Below are 18,827 nucleotides of genomic sequence, written 5' to 3' on the forward strand. Positions count from 1 at the left end.
CATCCCAAAGGGGTTCGATAGGGTTGAGGTCAGGGCTCTAGGCAGGCCAGTCAATTTCTTCCACACCGATCTTGACAAACCATTTCTGTATGGAACTCGCTTTGTGCGCGGGGGCATTGTCATGCTGAAACAGGGCCTTCCCCAAACTGTTGCCACAAAGTTGCAAGCACGGAATAATCTAGAATGTCATTGTATGCTGTAGCGTTAAGATTGCCCTTCACTGGAACTAAGGGGCCTAGCCCGAACCATGAAAAACAGCCCCAGACCATAAATCCTCCTCCACCAAACTTTACAGTTGGCACCATAGATGTAGGCAGGTAGCATTCTCCTGGGTTCCACCAAACCCACATTTGTCTGTCACATTGCCTGATGGTGAAGCATGATTTGTCACTCCAGAGAACATGTTTCCACTCCTCGAGAGTCAAATGGCGGCGAGTTTTACACCACTCCAGCAGACGCTTGGCATTGCGCATGGTGAATTTAGGTTTGTGTGCGGCTACTCGGCCATGGAAACCCATTTTATGAACTCCCGATGAACAGTTTCTGTGCTGACGTTGCTGCCAGAGGCAGTTTGGAACTCGGTAGTGAGCGTTGCAACCGAGGACGGTGCCACGTTAAAAGTCCATTCTACTGCCAATGTTTGTCTATGGAAATTGGATGGGTGTGATCGATGTTTTACAGCTGTCAGCAACGGGTGTTGCTGAAATAGCAAAATCCACTAATTTGAAGGGGTGTCCACATACTTTTGTATATATATATACACTGCTCAAAAAAATAAAGGGAACACTAAAATAACACATCCTAGATCTGAATGAATGAAATATTCTTATTAAATACTTTTTTCTTTACATAGTTGAATGTGCTGACAACAAAATCACACAAAAATGATCAATGGAAATCAAATTGATCAACCCATGGAGGTCTGGATTTGGAGTCACACTCAAAATTAAAGTGGAAAACCACACTACAGGCTGATCCAACTTTGATGTAATGTCCTTAAAACAAGTCAAAATGAGGCTCAGTAGTGTGTGTGGCCTCCACGTGCCTGTATGACCTCCCTACAACGCCTGGGCATGCTCCTGATGAGGTGGCGGATGGTCTCCTGAGGGATCTCCTCCCAGACCTGGACTAAAGCATCCGCCAACTCCTGGACAGTCTGTGGTGCAACGTGGCGTTGGTGGATGGAGTGAGACATGATGTCCCAGATGTGCTCAATTGGATTCAGGTCTGGGGAACGGGCGGGCCAGTCCATAGCATCAATGCCTTCCTCTTGCAGGAACTGCTGACACACTCCAGCCACATGAGGTCTAGCATTGTCTTGCATTAGGAGGAACCCAGGGCCAACCGCACAAGCATATGGCCTCACAAGGGGTCTGAGGATCTCATCTCAGTACCTAATGGCAGTCAGGCTACCTCTGGCGAGCACATGGAGGGCTGTGCGGCCCCCCCAAAGAAATGCCACCCCACACCATGACTGACCCACCGCCAAACCGGTCATGCTGGAGGATGTTGCAGGCAGCAGAACGTTCTCCACGGCGTCTCCAGACTCTGTCACGTCTGTCACATGTGCTCATGTGCTCAGTGTGAACCTGCTTTCATCTGTGAAGAGCACAGGGCGCCAGTAGCGAATTTGCCAATCTTGGTGTTCTCTGGCAAATGCCAAACGTCCTGCACGGTGTTGGGCTGTAAGCACAACCCCCACCTGTGGACGTCGGGCCCTCATACCACCCTCATGGAGTCTGTTTCTGACCGTTTGAGCAGACACATGCACATTTGTGGCCTGCTGGAGGTCATTTTGCAGGGCTCTGGCAGTGCTCCTCCTCGCAAAAAGGCGGAGGTAGCGGTCCTGCTGCTGGGTTGTTGCCCTCCTATGGCCTCCTCCACGTCTCCTGATGTACTGGCCTGTCTCCTGGTAGCGCCTCCATGCTCTGGACACTACGCTGACAGACACAGCAAACCTTCTTGCCACAGCTCGCATTGATGTGCCATCCTGGATGAGCTGCACTACCTGAGCCACTTGTGTGGGTTGTAGACTCCGTCTCATGCTACCACTAGAGTGAAAGCACCGCCAGCATTCAAAAGTGACCAAAACATCAGCCAGGAAGCATAGGAACTGAGAAGTGGTCTGTGGTCACCACCTGCAGAACCACTCCTTTATTGGGGGTGTCTTGCTAATTGCCTAGAATTTCCACCTGTTGTCTATTCCATTTGCACAACAGCACGTGAAATTTATTGTCAATCAGTGTTGCTTCCTAAGTGGACAGTTTGATTTCACAGAAGTGTGATTGACTTGGAGTTACATTGTGTTGTTTAAGTGTTCCCTTTATTTTTTTGAGCAGTGTATATATATATAGTGTATTTCTGATGATTGTTAGGTCTTAAGACCAGAGCCAACCCAAATCCACAGGGAATTCACACAGCTGTTTGTGCACTGAATGGATACGACTTTTAGTTGTGCACTATTTGTTTTGATTTCAATACATCATTGATTTCCTATCTCACTGTCCTTTTGTCTAGTCTGGTCCTGCTTATTACCCTAGTCTCTTGGCTGCATGTTGCAGCATGATCCATAACATTTCTACAGCACTCTGTGTCCCAAATGGCACCCTATATCCTCTACAGTATAGTGCACTACTTTTGACCAAGGCCCAAAAGTACTGCACTTTATAGGGAATAGAGTGCCATTTTGGACACAGCCCTAGTGCTGGGCAGCCTGACCGTACCCTCTTTCATTTGAGTGGTGCTTCACTTCACTAATGGCTGACCCCTGACCTCTGCTCTACATGATGTAAGCTAATGCATGCCAACATCATGCTAGCTACACACGCACAGATCCTGACACTGCTGCAGTTTCCCTTTGCCTACATGTGCAAGCCACCGAATGCTATACAATAGATTGACTTTGTGTAATTCTCAATACATGGCCTCTCACTTGGTGTGTGTGTGTGTGTGTGTGTGTGTGTGTGTGTGTGTGTGTGTGTGTGTGTGTGTGTGTGTGTGTGTGTGTGTGTGTGTGTGTGTGTGTGTGTGTGTGTGTGTGTGTGTGTGTGTGTGTGTGTGTGTGTGTGTCTGTCTCATGCAAATATTATGCATTATAATCAGTGTGTGTGTTCCCTAGGCTCCTGTCCTCTTGGCCACCTGCAGTGTGAGAACGGCCAGTGTTTCCATCCAGACAAGAGCTGTGACTTCATAGACGTTTGTGGCGACGCCACCGATGAAAAGGATTGTGGGACTTCCTGCTCTTTCGAGAATGGTCGCTGTGGTTGGAAGAGCTCCCTGGCTGACAACTTTGATTGGGCATTGGGAGTGGGCTCGGTCCAGGGCATAAGACCTCCATTTGACCACACTCTGAAGAATGAGCATGGTAGTGTATTAGTGTATTTCTCTCTGCAATTTCTATGTCAATTCCCCGATATGTGAATTTTTCCACCACTTTTTATAAAAACATGAAACTTGGTACAGTTGCACAGTTTGGGGCTCTGAACAGTTTGGAGCTCTGAGCACAATAAAACATCCTCTTGCCATGGTGGCTGTTTCTCTATCCCACCATAACCGAACAATGTATTTTTTTCTTCATACTGTATCTGCTGAACCAAACATGAAAACATAGAATAGAGTCCAATAACATACATTTGAGGAAGTGTATAAAAGTTAGCTTTTTTACATTCCCTACCTGCTTTGCGAATAAATTAAAACCCATATCGCAGAATTTTATGAGATAGTTCGATCACATTTCTTGGCTCAAGATGGACAGTATAGATAAGAAAAAGAACATTCGTAATATTTATGCGTTTTAACATTTGTGTCTGGAATGGAAATTCATAATTTCGTCATAGCAGCTTTGATAGAGAAATACATTTGAGCAGAATGAACGCTATGGACGTGTCGCAAATGGCACCCTATTCTTTAAAAAGTGCATTCCATACATAGGGCTCTGGTCATTCAATACAGTAGTGTATTGCACTATATAGAGAATAGGATAGGATGCCATTAGGGATGCATCTCCTTCGATGCATCACAGACAAGGTATTGAATGGCTATTCATCTGCAGTGTCTTGAGAAGCTTTTGAATTGACTTAGAGCCACATATATGACTGATTAGTATCTTCCAGTCTGTTGAATGTTCTAGATCACTGACTCACGTTGAATCCAGCATGTTCTTTTTTAACATTGGAGGTTTGATCATTGACTTGGTAAACTTTTCTGTGCCCTCTGTAATGGCAACCACCGAAGGCACCACGGGGCAATTGCAGTGATCGCCACCCCATGACTCTCCCTCGCACCCCTATGACCTCACTGTAATTTGTCATCAGAAGCAAGAACAGTCTGAGGTGGCTATCAATCTGCTTCACACCTCTCTCTCTCTCTCTCTCTCTCTCTCTCTCTCACCCAGGTCATTTTGTCTATCTGGAAGCTACTCCAGTGGGATTTAAAGGTGATAAGGCTCACATGAAGAGCTCTGTGTGGAAGGAGTCCAGTGCCACCTGCAAGCTCACCTTCTGGTACTACATTTCCCACAAAGCATCAGGCACCATCCGCTTACTGGTCAAGGTACAAATGTTATTTTACTTCTTGTTGAGGTATGGACATAATATGGAATAGTATACAGTTGAAGTAGGAAGTTTACATACACCTTAGCCAAATACATTTAAACTCAGTTTCTCACAATTCCTGATATTTAATCCTAGTAAAAATGTCCCTGTCTTAGATCAGTTAGGATCACCACTTTATTTTAAGAATGTTAAATGTCAGAATAATAGTAGAGAGAATTATTTATTTCAGCTTTTATTTATTTCATCACATTCCCAGTGGGTCAGAAGTTTACATACACTCAATTAGTATTTGGTAGAGTTGCCTTTAAATTGTTTAACTTCGGTCAAATGTTTCGGACAAGCTTCCCACAATAAGTTGGGTGAATTTTGGCCCATTCCTCCTGACAGAGCTGGTGTAACTGAGTCAGGTTTGTAGGCTTCCTTCCACGCACACACTTTTTTTCAGTTCTGCCCACAAATGTTCTATAGGATTGAGGTCAGGGCTTTGTGATGGCCCTTCCAATACCTTAACTTCGTTGTCCTTAAGCCATTTTGCCACACCTTTGGAAGTATACTTGGGGTCATTGTCCATTTGGAAGACCCGTTTGCGACCAAGCTTTAACTTCCTGACGGATGTTTTGAGATGTTGCTTCAATATATCCACATCATTTTCAAGCCTCATGATGCCATCTATTTTGTGAAGTGCATCAGTCCCTCCTGCAGCAAAGCACCCCCACAACATTATATTTTTCTAAACCTCAACTTCAAAATAGTCTCCTGCAACCCGCCTCACCCAATGTGGTATGGATCTGTTTTTCTAAAGTATTTTTATATACCTCGGAACCGGAATCCCCCAAAAGAAGCTAGCCAGCTCACTAGCTACTAGCTAGTAGTCAGCTAACCACTGCTAGCGGTCATCAGCTAACCTTTAGCTCGGAAAGCTCTCGCCAGATTGTACAACGCGACTCAAACCAGAGCATACCGGACCTATTTTCTCTCCATATCCCCGGATTCCTACTGCAAGCTCTGAACCTTGTCTTTGTGCGGAATTGTTTATTGTAAGTGCATGTGCGCGTTTTCTCTGGTGCGCGACGGGTGTTGTACCGATTTGTTTGTGGTTCTGGTTACCGGTGGTTTTATGAATAAAACTGCTCCATTGATTACCAAGTTTTGCTCTCCTGCGCCTGACTTCCCTGCCGCCAGTTACACACTCCCTTACACACATTAAGCATCTCCAATCCAAAATTAAATCTAGAATCAGCTTCCTATTTCATTTACATTTACATTTAAGTCATTTAGCAGACGCTCTTATCCAGAGCGACTTACAAATTGGTGCATTCACCTTATGATATCCAGTGGAACAACCACTTTACAATAGTGCATCTAACTCTTTTAAGGGGGGGGGGGGGTTAGAAGGATTACTTTATCCTATCCTAGGTATTCCTTAAAGAGGTGGGGTTTCAGGTGTCTCCGGAAGGTGGTGATTGACTCCGCTGACCTGGCGTCGTGAGGGAGTTTGTTCCACCATTGGGGTGCCAGAGCAGCGAACAGTTTTGACTGGGCTGAGCGGGAACTGTACTTCCTCAGAGGTAGGGAGGCGAGCAGGCCAGAGGTGGATGAACGCAGTGCCCTTGTTTGGGTGTAGGGCCTGATCAGAGCCTGAAGGTACGGGGGTGCCGTTCCCCTCACAGCTCCGTAGGCAAGCACCATGGTCTTGTAGCGGATGCGAGCTTCAACTGGAAGCCAGTGGAGAGAGCGGAGGAGCGGGGTGACGTGAGAGAACTTGGGAAAGTTGAACACCAGACGGGCTGCGGCGTTCTGGATGAGTTGTAGGGGTTTAATGGCACAGGCAGGGAGCCCAGCCAACAGCGAGTTGCAGTAATCCAGACGGGAGATGACAAGTGCCTGGATTAGGACCTGCGCCGCTTCCTGCGTGAGGCAGTGTCGTACTCTGCGAATGTTGTAGAGCATGAACCTACAGGAACGGGTCACCGCCTTGATGTTAGTTGAGAACATTTCGCAACAAAGCCTCCTTCACTCACGCTGCCAAACATACCCTCGTAAAACTGACCAACCTACCGATCCTCGACTTTGGCGATGTCATTTACAAAATAGCCTCCAACACTCTACTCAACAAATTGGATGCAGTCTATCACAGTGCCATCCGTTTTGTCACCAAAGCCCCATATACTACCCACCACTGCGACCTGTACGCTCTCGTTGGCTGGACCTCGCTTAATACTTGCCGCCAAACCCACTGGCTCCAGGTCATCTACAAGTCTCTGCTAGGTAAATCCCCGCCTTATCTCAGCTCACTGGTCACCATAGCAGCACCCACCCTTAGCACGCGCTCCAGCAGGTATATCTCACTTGTCACCCCAAAGCCAATTCTTCCTTTGGCCGCCTTTCCTTCCAGTTCTCTGCTGCCAATGACTGGAACGAACTGCAAAAATCACTGACTGGAGACTTATATCTCCCTCACTAGCTTTAAGCACCAGCTGTCAGAGCAGCTCACAGATCACTGCACCTGTACATAGCCCATCTGTAAATGGCCCATCCAACTACCTCAACCCCATACTGTATTTATTTATCTTGCTCCTTTGCACCCCAGTATCTCTACTTGCACATTGATCTTCTGCACATCTACCATTCCAGTGTTTAATTGCTATATTGTAATTACTTCGCCACGATGGCCTATTTATTGCCTTACCTCACTTATCCTACCTCATTTGTAAACACCTCATGGTGTTTATACTTGCGTACTATTGTTTGTACAGATGAACGTGCTACCTTCAGGCGTTTGGAAATAGCTCCCAAGGATGAACCAGACTTGTGGAGGTCTGCAATTTTTTTTCTGAGGTTTTAGCTGATTTCTTTTGATTTTCCCATGATGTCAAGGAAAGAGGCACTGAGTTTGAAGGTAGGCCTTGAAATACATCAACAAATACACCTCCAATTGACTCAAATTATTTCAATTAGCCTATCAGAAGCTTCTAAAGCCATGACATCCTTTTCTGGAATTTTCCAAGCTGCTTAAAGGCACAGTCAACTAGTGTATGTAAACTTCTGACCCACTGGAATTGTGATACAGTGAATTATAAGTGAAATAATCTGTCTGTTAACAATTGTTGGAAAAATGACTTGTGTCATGCACAAAGTAGATGTCCTAACCGACTTGCCAAAACTATAGTTTGTTAACAAGAAATGTGTGGAGTGGTTTAAAAACGAGTTTTAATGACTCCAACCTAAGTTTATGTAAACTTCCGACTTCAACTCTATGTGCATTTACATTGAATGCCCTGGTCTTCCCAGACCAGGGCAAACCCACCCCACCATCTGGGCCGAGGGTACACCAGCACCCCTGCCAGCTCCGCTTGTTAAGCGGACCCACCATCATTTTTCTTTTTCTTGACTGTGTGTTTGACTTGCAAGTTGTTGCTGTGTGTTTTTTTTAATCTTTTTGCCATTGTAGGGTTCTCTTGTTTCGTGCTGTGCATTGTTTGTTTACTCTCAAACATGATTAAACTTGGCAAGGTAGTGCTCAAGGTTAAGGTGCAAACAATTCTTTAGATCAGCAGGTTTGTGAGTGTCTGTGTGTGTGATACTCTGTTGTTTAGCTACGGCAGTGTACAGGCCATGCATGTTGAGCATACACACGCACGCAAACACACACACTGTTCTGTGCGTTAGCGTACACGTGTGGTACTGTGTGTATGTGTGCTTGACACCGTGTGTGTGAGCGTGCACAAATGGTTCCCTGTGTGTGTGAGCTTGCACACACAGCAAGAACCATTCTGTGCAATTTGCAAAGCAGGTCAGGAAGTCATCATGTAAATTTCAGCAAAGCCTCTTATCCCTCTTCTAGCAGCAAGGGGTGGTATCCCACCTACAGGAATTAGCATTTCATTAAGCTTCCCCTGATAAAGGAGGCGACTGTTATGCTAATAACCCAGATAATGCCTTATGCAAGAAACTGGACTGCCTGCGGTAACACTAGCTAGCGTAACAGAGCTCATGGTGCATGGTGAGTGTGTAAGAGAGAGAGCTACAGGCGATGAGGGCAAAATGGCACCCTATTTCCTACATGTATATAGTGCCTGGTTAAAAGTAGTGCACTATACAGGGAATTGGGTGCATTTGAGATGCACCTAAGGAGTCCAATGCACCAGAGCCTGAAGCTAACCGTGCCTTGTCAGAGGTTGGTTGCTAAGGGGATGGATGTTTAGAAATGATTTAAACTCCCACAACATCAATTTTTGGCAATGGTGTCATCTCTGTGATTACACTAGATGACTGTAATAAGTTAAAATAACAGAATTTAATAATCTGTTTTCACAGAAATGTGCCTTGCATCATAAAAAAGCCATTACAGGATATAAAAAACAGCAACAGACACGTAATAAAAAAACATATGGGGACAGGGGACTGTACACGTGCAGTGACAGAAGGGACGGTCAACATTATTCACATCACAGATCGGGAATCACATATGGGTCTGTGAATTGCAGTACCATATAATGTGGTAATGTGCTGTGTACATTATTTCATTGTACTAACCCCACTCATTTAACTGAGCTGCATTGCTTGGTTTTTATCCCACCACGCACCACTCATAGGATAGTGCAGACTGCTGGGGTAATATTTGTCATAGTGCTGGACCTGGGATTTTTTTTCTCCACTTTACTGAACCATTTATGAAATGACCGAGGGGGGGGAGACAGGCAGGTGACAGTAACATATTAAAGAGTTGGAATTGGGATTGAACCCCGGCCTTTGTTGAGGAGACGAGTGTAAATGTGTCTAAGCCATGAGCATTACTGCGAGACAGCGTACTGTGCACAATTGGACCTGGAATTTGACCCCAACCCGCTGACTGTTTGATTGGACTGTGACCTGTGGAGTGGCAGCTTGACATGTAGGATCTTCGGGAGATGTGCTGATTACTTTACATATCGCCCTCTTTCATGTAGACGGAACATGACCTTTCTGAAAGGTCACTGTCGTGATGGAGGTGTGGGGACAAAATGTCACACGTGATCATGGACATGAGTTCTAAGTTAATAGTAGTATCAGATCAGAGTGGGAGAAAAAGGGAGTCATGGCGAGCCATGTATTAATGTAGATGTAGTGTGTGTGTGTCTGTGTATGCGACCGAGCGACACTCTGACCTCTTTGTCACTGTGTTCGTAGGAAGTATGAGGAGCAAGGGCAGCTCTAGTCTGTACAGGCCAAGTTGAGAGCACACACACACACACACACACACACACACACACACACACACACACACACACACACACACACACACACACACACACACACACACACACACACACACACACACACACACACACACACACACACACACACACACACACACACACACACACACACTGCTCTGTGTGCTGTGGATATTGGCTAAAATCGTCAAAGACCCCCCAACCACCCAAGCCATAGACTATTTTCTTTCCTACCGCATGGCAAGAGGTACCAGCGCATCAAGTCTGACACCAACAGGCTGTTGAACAGCTTCTATCCCCCAAGCAAAACGACTGATAAATAGCTAACAAAATAGCTACACAGACCGAGTTTACCTTGTATCTTTATTGACCTTTTATTTTAGTCTCTATGCACAATCACAGGGCCCTACACACTCACACCCACTGTCACTCCAACACACACACAAACACTCACTTCATCATTTGCTCACTCACACATAATATGCACATACATTTATACTGACTCTACACACTTGCACACACACTCACATACAAGCTGCTGCTACTCTGTTTATCTTGTATCCTGTAGCCTAGTCACCTTAACTCTAAACAGTACCAGTCAAAAGTTTGGAAACACCTACCTATTCAAGGGTTTTTCTTAATTTCTCACATTGTAGAATAATAGTAAAGACATAAACTATGAAATAAAACATATGTAATCATGTAGTAACCAAAAAAGTGTTAAACAAGTCTAAATATATTTTATATTTGAGATTCTTCAAAGTAGCCACCCTTTGCCTTGATGACAACTTTGCACACTCTTGGCATTTTCTCAACCAGCTTCATGAGGTAGTCACCTGGAATGCATTTCAATTAACAGGTGTGCTTTGTCAAGTTAAATTGAGGAATTTCTTTCCTTCTTAATGCGTTTGAGCCAATCAGTTGTGTTGTGACAAGGTAGGGGTGGTATACAGAACATATCCCTATTTGGTAAAAGACCAAGTCCATATTATGGCAAGAAGAGCTCCAATAAGCAAAGAGAAACGACAGTCCATCATTACTTTAAGACATGAAGGTCAGTCAATGCGGAAAATGTCAAGAACTTTGACCGTTTCTTCAAGTGCAGTCACAAAAACCAACAAGCGCTATGACAAAATTGCCCGCCACAGTTAAGGAAGACCCAGAGTTACCTCTGCTGCAGAGGATAAGTTCATTAGAGTTACCAGCCTCAAAAATTGCAGCCCAAATAAATGCTTCAGAGTTCAAGTAGCAGACACGTCTCAACATCAAGTGTTCAGAGGAGATTGCGTGAATCAGGCCTTCATGATCGAATTGCTGCAAAGAAACCACTACTAAAGGACACCAATAATAAGAGACTTGCTTGGGCCAAGAAACACGAGCAATGGACATTAGACCGGTGGAAATATGTCCTTTGGTCTGATGAGTCCAAATTCGCGATTTTTGGTTCCAACCACCGTGTCTTTATGAGACGCAGAGTAGGTGAATGGATTTTTTCCACAGCATGGAGGAGGAAGTGTGATGGCGTGGGGGTGCTTTGGTGTTGACACTGCCAATTTTTTATTTAGAATTCAAGGCACACTTAACTAGCATGGCTATCACAGCATTCTGCAGCGATACGCCATCCCATCTGGTTTGAGCTTAGTGGGACTATCATTTGTTTTTCAACAGGACAATGACCCAAAACACACCTCCAGGCTGTGTAAGGGCTATTTGACCAAGAAGGAGAGTGATAGGTGGCTGCATCAGATGACTTGGCCTCCACAATCACCCAACCTCAACCCATTTGAGATGGTTTGGGATGAGTTGGACCTCAGAGTGAAGGAAAGGTAGCCAACAAGTGCTCAGCATATGTGGGAACTCCTTCAAGACTGTTGGAAAAGCATTCCAGGTGAAGCTGGTTGAGAGAATGCCAAGAGTGTGCAACACTGTCAAGGCAAAGGGTGGCTACTTTGAAGAAATATATATTGAATGGTTTAACACTTTTTTTGGTTACTACATGATTCCATGTGTGTTATTTCATAGTTTTAATGTCTTCACTATTATTCTACAATGTAGAAAATATGAAAAACCCTTGAATGAGGTAAGTCTGTCCAAACTTTTGACTGGTACTGTACCTCCATCACTTCAGTATCCCTGCACATGTAAATATAGTATTGGAACTCAGTTTTTAAATATTTCCTTTAAATAGTATGCTTAATTACTGTGTGTATTTCTTATTATTTTTTGGTGTGTTTTTTTCCCTTTTACTAATGCATTGTTATTGATTATTGCATTGTTGGGCTGTGACTTTGCAAGAAAGGCATTTAACTGTACTTGTGCATGTGACATTAAAACTTAGGTAATGGCCTAAGCCATTCTGAAGGACACAGTGTAATATGAACAGAGAGGTGGTCTTCAAAGGTGTTTGCAGAACAAAGGGAACTAACTGAACTGCAATTATGACTCAGGAGTCCTTGATGGGTAGGTAGGAGGGTGAACTGCATATACCTGGCCTTAATCACTAAACACTTTTCCTCTGAATTTACAGTGCCTTCAGAAATGATCAACACGGTTGACTTGTTCCACATTTTGTTCTGTTACGGCCTGAATTTAAAATGTATTCAATTGTGATTTTGTGTCACTGGCCTACACACAATACCCCATAATGTCAAAGTGGAATTATGTTTTTAGAATTTTTTACAAATTCATTTAAAATGAGCTGAAATGTCTTGCTATTACCCCTTTGTTATTGCAAGCCTAAATCAGTTCAGGAGTAAAATTGTGCTTAACAAGTCACATAATAGGTTGCACGGTCTCTGTGTGCAATAGTGTTAACATGATTTTTTTAATGACTACCTCATTTTTGTACCCCACGCACACAATGATCCGTAGGGTCCCTCAGATGCAGAGTAGAGAACTTCAGATGCAGACAGGTAGAGCCACAAAGACCAGGGTATCTGACCCAAACAGGGGCCAGATGCAGACAGTTACAGTCACAGATGGCAGGGAGAGGTTCGTAATCCAGGTCAGAGTCAATAAGGTGCAGAACAGCAGACATGCTCGGGGTCAAGACAGGCAGAGGTTCTTTATCGGGTCAGAGTCAGGCAGGTAAAGAACAGCAGGCAGGCCCAGGATCAGAGTAGGCAGAATGGTCAGAACCAGGGAAACAGAACTTGAGAAAGCAGGGAGAAGGGAAACCACGCTGGTAAGACCTGACAAGACGAACTGGCAACAGACAAACAGAGAACACAAGTGTAAATACACTGTGGATAATGGGGAAGATGGGCGAGACCTGGAGGGGGTGAAGACAAGCACAAAGACAGGTGAAACAGATCAGGGTGACACGGGGAGGTTTTCCTACACCTCGCAAAGAAGGGCACCTATTAGTAGATGAGCAAAACATTTAAAAAGCAGACATTGAATATCCCTTTGAGCATGGTGAAGTTCTGAATTACACTTTGGATGATGTATCAATACACCCAGTAACTACAAAGTTGCCGGAGAGGAAGGAAACCATGAAGCCAATGCTGACTTTAACACAGTTACAGAGTTTAATGGTTGTGATGGAAGAAAACTAAGGATGGATCAACAACATTGGAGTTACTCCACAATACTAACCTAAATGACAGAGAGAAAAGAAAGAAGCCTGAACAGAATAAAAATATTCCAAAACATGCATCCTGTTAGCAACAAGGCACTAAAGTAAAACTGTAAAAAATTACCTAAAACTTTATGTCCTGAATACAAAGCGTTATGTTTGGGGCAAATCCAACATAACACATCCCTGAGTACCGCTCTTCATATTTTCAAGTATGGTGGTAGCTGCATCATGTTATGGGTATTATTGTCATCAGCAAGGTCTAGGGAGTTTTTTTAGGATACACATAAATGGAATAGCGCTAAGCAGAGGCAAAATCCTAGAGGAAAACCTGGTTCAGTCTGCTTTCCAACAGACACTGGGAGACAAATTCACCATTGAGCAGGACAATAACCTAAAACACAAGGCCAAATATATACTGGAGTTGCTTACCAAGACAACATTGAATGTTCTTGAGTTGCCTAGTTACAGTTTTGACTTAAATCGGCTTGAAAATCTGTGGCAAGACTTGAAAATGGCTGTCTAGCAATGATTAAACAACCAACTTGACAGAGCTTGAAGAATTTGAAGAAGAATGTGCAAATATTGTACAATCCAGGTGTGCAAAGCTCTTAGACTTACCCAGAAAGGGGATGAATGTTTTTAATCAAGATATAGCATTGTTTTTTTATATATATATTATTTTACAAATGTTAGAATGTTTTTGTATACATTGACAGAGTATTTTGTGTAGATTGGACAAAAACATTTAAATCCATATTAATCTAACTTGTAACACAACAAAATGTGGGAAAAGTCAAGGGGTGTGAATACTTTCTGAAGGCACTGTAATTTCTATTCCGTAGAGCTGTCTATTCATATCAGGATTGGTCATTTCTGAGCAATCTATTAGGTTTCAGGTAAGTCCCAAGTGGAGACTGTGTGGAAGTAACAATGTTTATTGTAACAGGGGCAGGCAAACGACAGGTCAAGGCAGGCAGGGGTCGATAATCCAGAGTAGTGGGGCCAAGGTACAGGACGGCAGGCAGGCCCAGGGTCAGGTCAGGCAGAGGTCGGTAATCCAGAGAAAGGGCGAAGGTACAGTACGGCAGGCAGGCTCAGGGCAGGCAGAGGTCGGTAATCCAGAGAAGGGGCCAAGGTACAGGACGGCAGGCAGGCCCAGGGTCAGGTCAGGCAGAGGTCGGTAATCCAGAGAAAGGGCGAAGGTACAGGATGGCAGGCAGGCTCAGGGCAGGCAGAGGTCGGTAATCCAGAAAGGGAGCAAAGGTACAGGATGGCAGGCAGGCGGGCTCGGAGTCAGGACAGGCAGGGGTCAAAACCAGGAGGGCAAGAAAAGAAAAGCGAGACTGGAAAAAGCAGGCGCTGAGACACAAAACACTGGTAGGCTTGAACAAACAAGACAAACTGGCACAGACAGACAGAAAACACAAGTAAAAATACCCAGGGGATAAGTGGAGAATATGGGCGACACCTGGAGGGGGCGTGGAGACAAGCACAAGGACAGGTGAAACAGATCAGGGCGTGACAGCAATCAGTCCTGATCAGACTTCTCTATCAATGGCTCAGCCCACCGGGAGGGAACAGAAATACTCTAGGCAGTCTGTGACACTGGGCCTGTCCCAAACGTAGTGCATTAATTTTGGCCAGAGTCCTATGGGTCAAAAGTAGGGCACTATGTAGGGAATGGGTTGCCATTTGGGATGCAGCATTTGAATCTGAGCTGTTAGGAGGTATGGTATAAGATAGAAACACGGTGACACATTTCTCTCAATCACTTAATCCTCAAACAGAGAACAGAAAAAAATATAATGCACTCTGATTTGAAGGTGAGCCGACAACCAAACAGCTGCCAGCAGCCCCGTAAAATGAAAACCCCATGAATATAAATGGGATTTCAGCTTAGCAGGACATTTAATATAATAGTACGTTATTAGGGAGATTTTAATGGCGATTGCAACTTTCCCCTGTCCGTTTAGGCTACTGCGACTGTCATCAAATGTGATCAAATGATGCCAATGATACATTTATGTAAATGTCTACCTGGCCTCGTTATGCATAGTGGATTTTGCGGGTTGCGCTGTGGCGACTGGGAACTCTTTGAACGAACTCTGAAATGTATCTGATAAGTGCCTCGATAGATATCGCATTGAGACATCAAATATGAGCTATGCCGGTATGATCCACCAGTCAGCCACCGCACCGAGACTAGTTTTATGGATGGAGCTCCCTTTCTATATCACACACACAAATCTGGATAAATCATGTGGTAAAATTGGCTATTCATCTTTTACATTCGCCGTAACAAGATTATTTATAGCAAGGACTCCATTGGCATACAGCAGGCTGGTAGAGAGGACACAGACTGTGCATGGCTCAGCCTAGGGTGCATTTTAATATACTTTTAAACTGCAGAGTATAACATGACATTGCCTGTCCTCTGTTTTGAGTAGATTAGGCCCAGACTCTTTCATTGCAATGGCTATGTAAACTAAGGCCCTTGGCAAAGATTTGGTAACCATGAAGCTACAGTAAATTGCTGAGCTTACCTCTGTCCCTGACCATAAACCACATATCATAGGTGAGACATGTATCTTAACCCTTTACACTCGTTGGGAGTTGGCCAATATGGATAGGGGTAAATTAAAATGTTTCTTACAGAAGAAATATGAAAATGCATAACCGTGGTAGCAATTGAAAGGGAACAGTTTGTAGATGATGGGAAAATTGTTAGACCAAAGGTGAGGGAACAACAGTTCACCTGACACGAGACTGAATCCAAACGTTACACTGTTGATTCTATGTACATTTTACATTTACTGTACCTTTTGCCACATTTGTTGATAACGAAATCTGAAAATACTCTGGATACATTCATTAACATGATAAGAATATTCCTGAAAAATTTGCTATAAGACTAAAGAAAGTACAAGGGTTTAAGTGAGAGGACTAACTGGTGTCTCCAAGTGGCTGCACACCTCTCCAAAGTGTGCACATTAACTAAGTCATTTCAATGTACTTTTTTTTTTTACCCCCTTTTTCTCCGCAATTTTGTGATTATGATCTTGTCTCATCACTGCAACTCCCAGACGGCCTCGGGAGAAGCAAAGGTCGAGTCATGCGTCCTCCAAAACGTGAACAGACAAACCGTGCTTCCTAACACCCGCCCGCGTAACCCGGACATGTCGGAGGAAACACCGTTTAACTGACAACCGAAGTCAGCCTGCAGGCGCCCAGCCCGCCACGAGTTGCTAGAGCGCGATGAGCCAAAGCCCTCCAGGCCAAACCCTCCTCTAACCCAGACGACGCTGGGACAATTGTGCCCCCGGTTTTCTTCAGAGTAGACAAACAATGTGAAGTGCACATTTGGACTCACGGGTGTATGGCTTGCTTATATGACATCAAAGCGGTATTTATTATAATCCTCAACGGCTCATCTTTACAAATACATTTACAGCATTTCACTCACCCAGTCAACTAAACATTTACAAAAGTTTCCAATTAGCGGGAGGGATGGGGGCAACTTCTTGTCCCCGCGCAGTGCTCAAGGTCAGAACGGCTGTCAGTCAAAACCCATACAGCGCTGTGTAGCGCAGAGCCTGAGGTCTGACGTCATGTATAGCATTTTACTGTACAGCCACTGTGTTCCAATGAAGGTATTTATCAGTGCCAAAATCTGCCATTTTCAACCCGTATTCAGGTACAAGTATAAAGTGCTATAAGAATGGCCAGCAATAACCTGAACCACAAGATATTCATACGGCTGTGACAGAAAAAGACTGGATAAGAGAACACCATAAAAAATTATCTGATTATATGAATCATGACATTTTATGGGAAACGGATAGTTAAATCCATATTCTCCACCACTTACATACTTTTTGAACTAACCAGCCAAGGTATCCATTAACCTAATCTGTCTGAGGAGCTTTTTAATAATATTGTTTCTTATCATTCCCTGTCACAGTGTTTGAGAAAGTGGCCTCGTCCCAAATGGCACTCCACTCGCTATATAGTGCACTAATTTTGACCGGGGTCCATAGGACTCTGGTCGAAAGTACTGCACTACAGTGCCTTCAGGAAGTATTCACACCTCTTGACTTTCAGGTGGATCTCCATTTGCGTGTGACAACTGAGAGCTCTATCCTCAGTCCCCACACCATCGGCCCAGACCTCTAAAAATCTATATTCCCTCTGTCTCAATCAGAGACGACAATTCAGTCCATACCACTTTATCCTCACTCGTGTTCCAATTAGTCCACGATTAGGTGGTTTGGCAGCAAACTGGGAGGTGATACAGTATATTGTGTTTTTGCTTCAGTCCAACCAGTACTGTGATGGTGCCTGGAAAAGTGGGTATACTCTACTTTTGCCAAACTGGAACACTGGAGATTAAACGAAACTGAATCCAAACATTACACTGTTGATTTTATGTGTATTTAAATGATTACAAGGGTTTGAGTGAGAGGTCTAACTGGTGTCTCCTAGTGGCCACACACATCTCCAAACTGTGCACAGTTCCTATGTAATTTCAATGCACTTTTATGACTTAAGGAAAGAGCCTTCAACTATAAGGTGCTTTTTTGACCTCTCCTAGCTTTGCCATTGAGGAAATGAAGCAAGCACACTTGTAGTTGTTTGTTTGGAACACAGCCCTGCGTCCCCACCATCACACATTTACATTTACATTTAAGTCATTTAGCAGACGCTCTTATCCAGAGCGACTTACAAATTGGTGCATTCACCTTATGCTATCCAGTGGAACAACCACTTTACAATAGTGCATCTAACTCTTTTAAGGGGGGGGGGGGGTAGACGGATTACTTTATCCTATCCTAGGTATTCCTTAAAGAGGTGGGGTTTCAGGTGTCTCCGGAAGGTGGTGATTGACTCCGCTGACCTGGCGTCGTGAGGGAGTTTGTTCCACCATTGGGGTGCCAGAGCAGCGAACAGTTTTGACTGGGCTGAGCGGGAACTGTACTTCCTCAGAGGTAGGGAGGCGAGCAGGCCAGAGGTGGATGAACGCAGTGCCCTTGTTTGGGTGTAGGGCCTGATCAGAGCCTGAAGGTACGGAGGTGCCGTTCCCCTCACAGCTCCGTAGGCAAGCACCATGGTCTTGTAGCGGATGCGAGCTTCAACTGGAAGCCAGTGGAGAGAGCGGAGGAGCGGGGTGACGTGAGAGAACTTGGGAAAGTTGAACACCAGACGGGCTGCGGCGTTCTGGATGAGTTGTAGGGGTTTAATGGCACAGGCAGGGAGCCCAGCCAACAGCGAGTTGCAGTAATCCAGACGGGAGATGACAAGTGCCTGGATTAGGACCTGCGCCGCTTCCTGCGAGAGGCAGGGTCGTACTCTGCGAATGTTGTAGAGCATGAACCTACAGGAACGGGTCACCGCCTTGATGTTAGTTGAGAACGACAGGGTGTTGTCCAGGATCACGCCAAGGTTCTTAGCACTCTGGGAGGAGGACACAATGGAGTTGTC

General features: G+C 44.6%; 1 protein-coding gene across 1 annotated transcript in view; it reads left to right on the forward strand.

Annotated features, from left to right (window-relative positions):
* The window catches only part of malrd1 (MAM and LDL receptor class A domain containing 1), a 130,610-nt gene that overhangs the window by 69,495 nt on the left and 42,288 nt on the right, over positions 1–18,827 (forward strand). Inside the window, exons 20-21 of the mRNA XM_071329042.1 lie at positions 3,119–3,364; positions 4,394–4,551. Coding sequence (XP_071185143.1) covers positions 3,119–3,364; positions 4,394–4,551 — 404 coding nt within the window. The remainder of the gene's footprint in view (positions 1–3,118; positions 3,365–4,393; positions 4,552–18,827) is intronic.

This window comes from Salvelinus alpinus, chromosome 10 (assembly GCF_045679555.1).
Source record: "Salvelinus alpinus chromosome 10, SLU_Salpinus.1, whole genome shotgun sequence".
In the NCBI taxonomy this organism is placed as follows: Eukaryota; Metazoa; Chordata; class Actinopteri; order Salmoniformes; family Salmonidae; genus Salvelinus; species Salvelinus alpinus.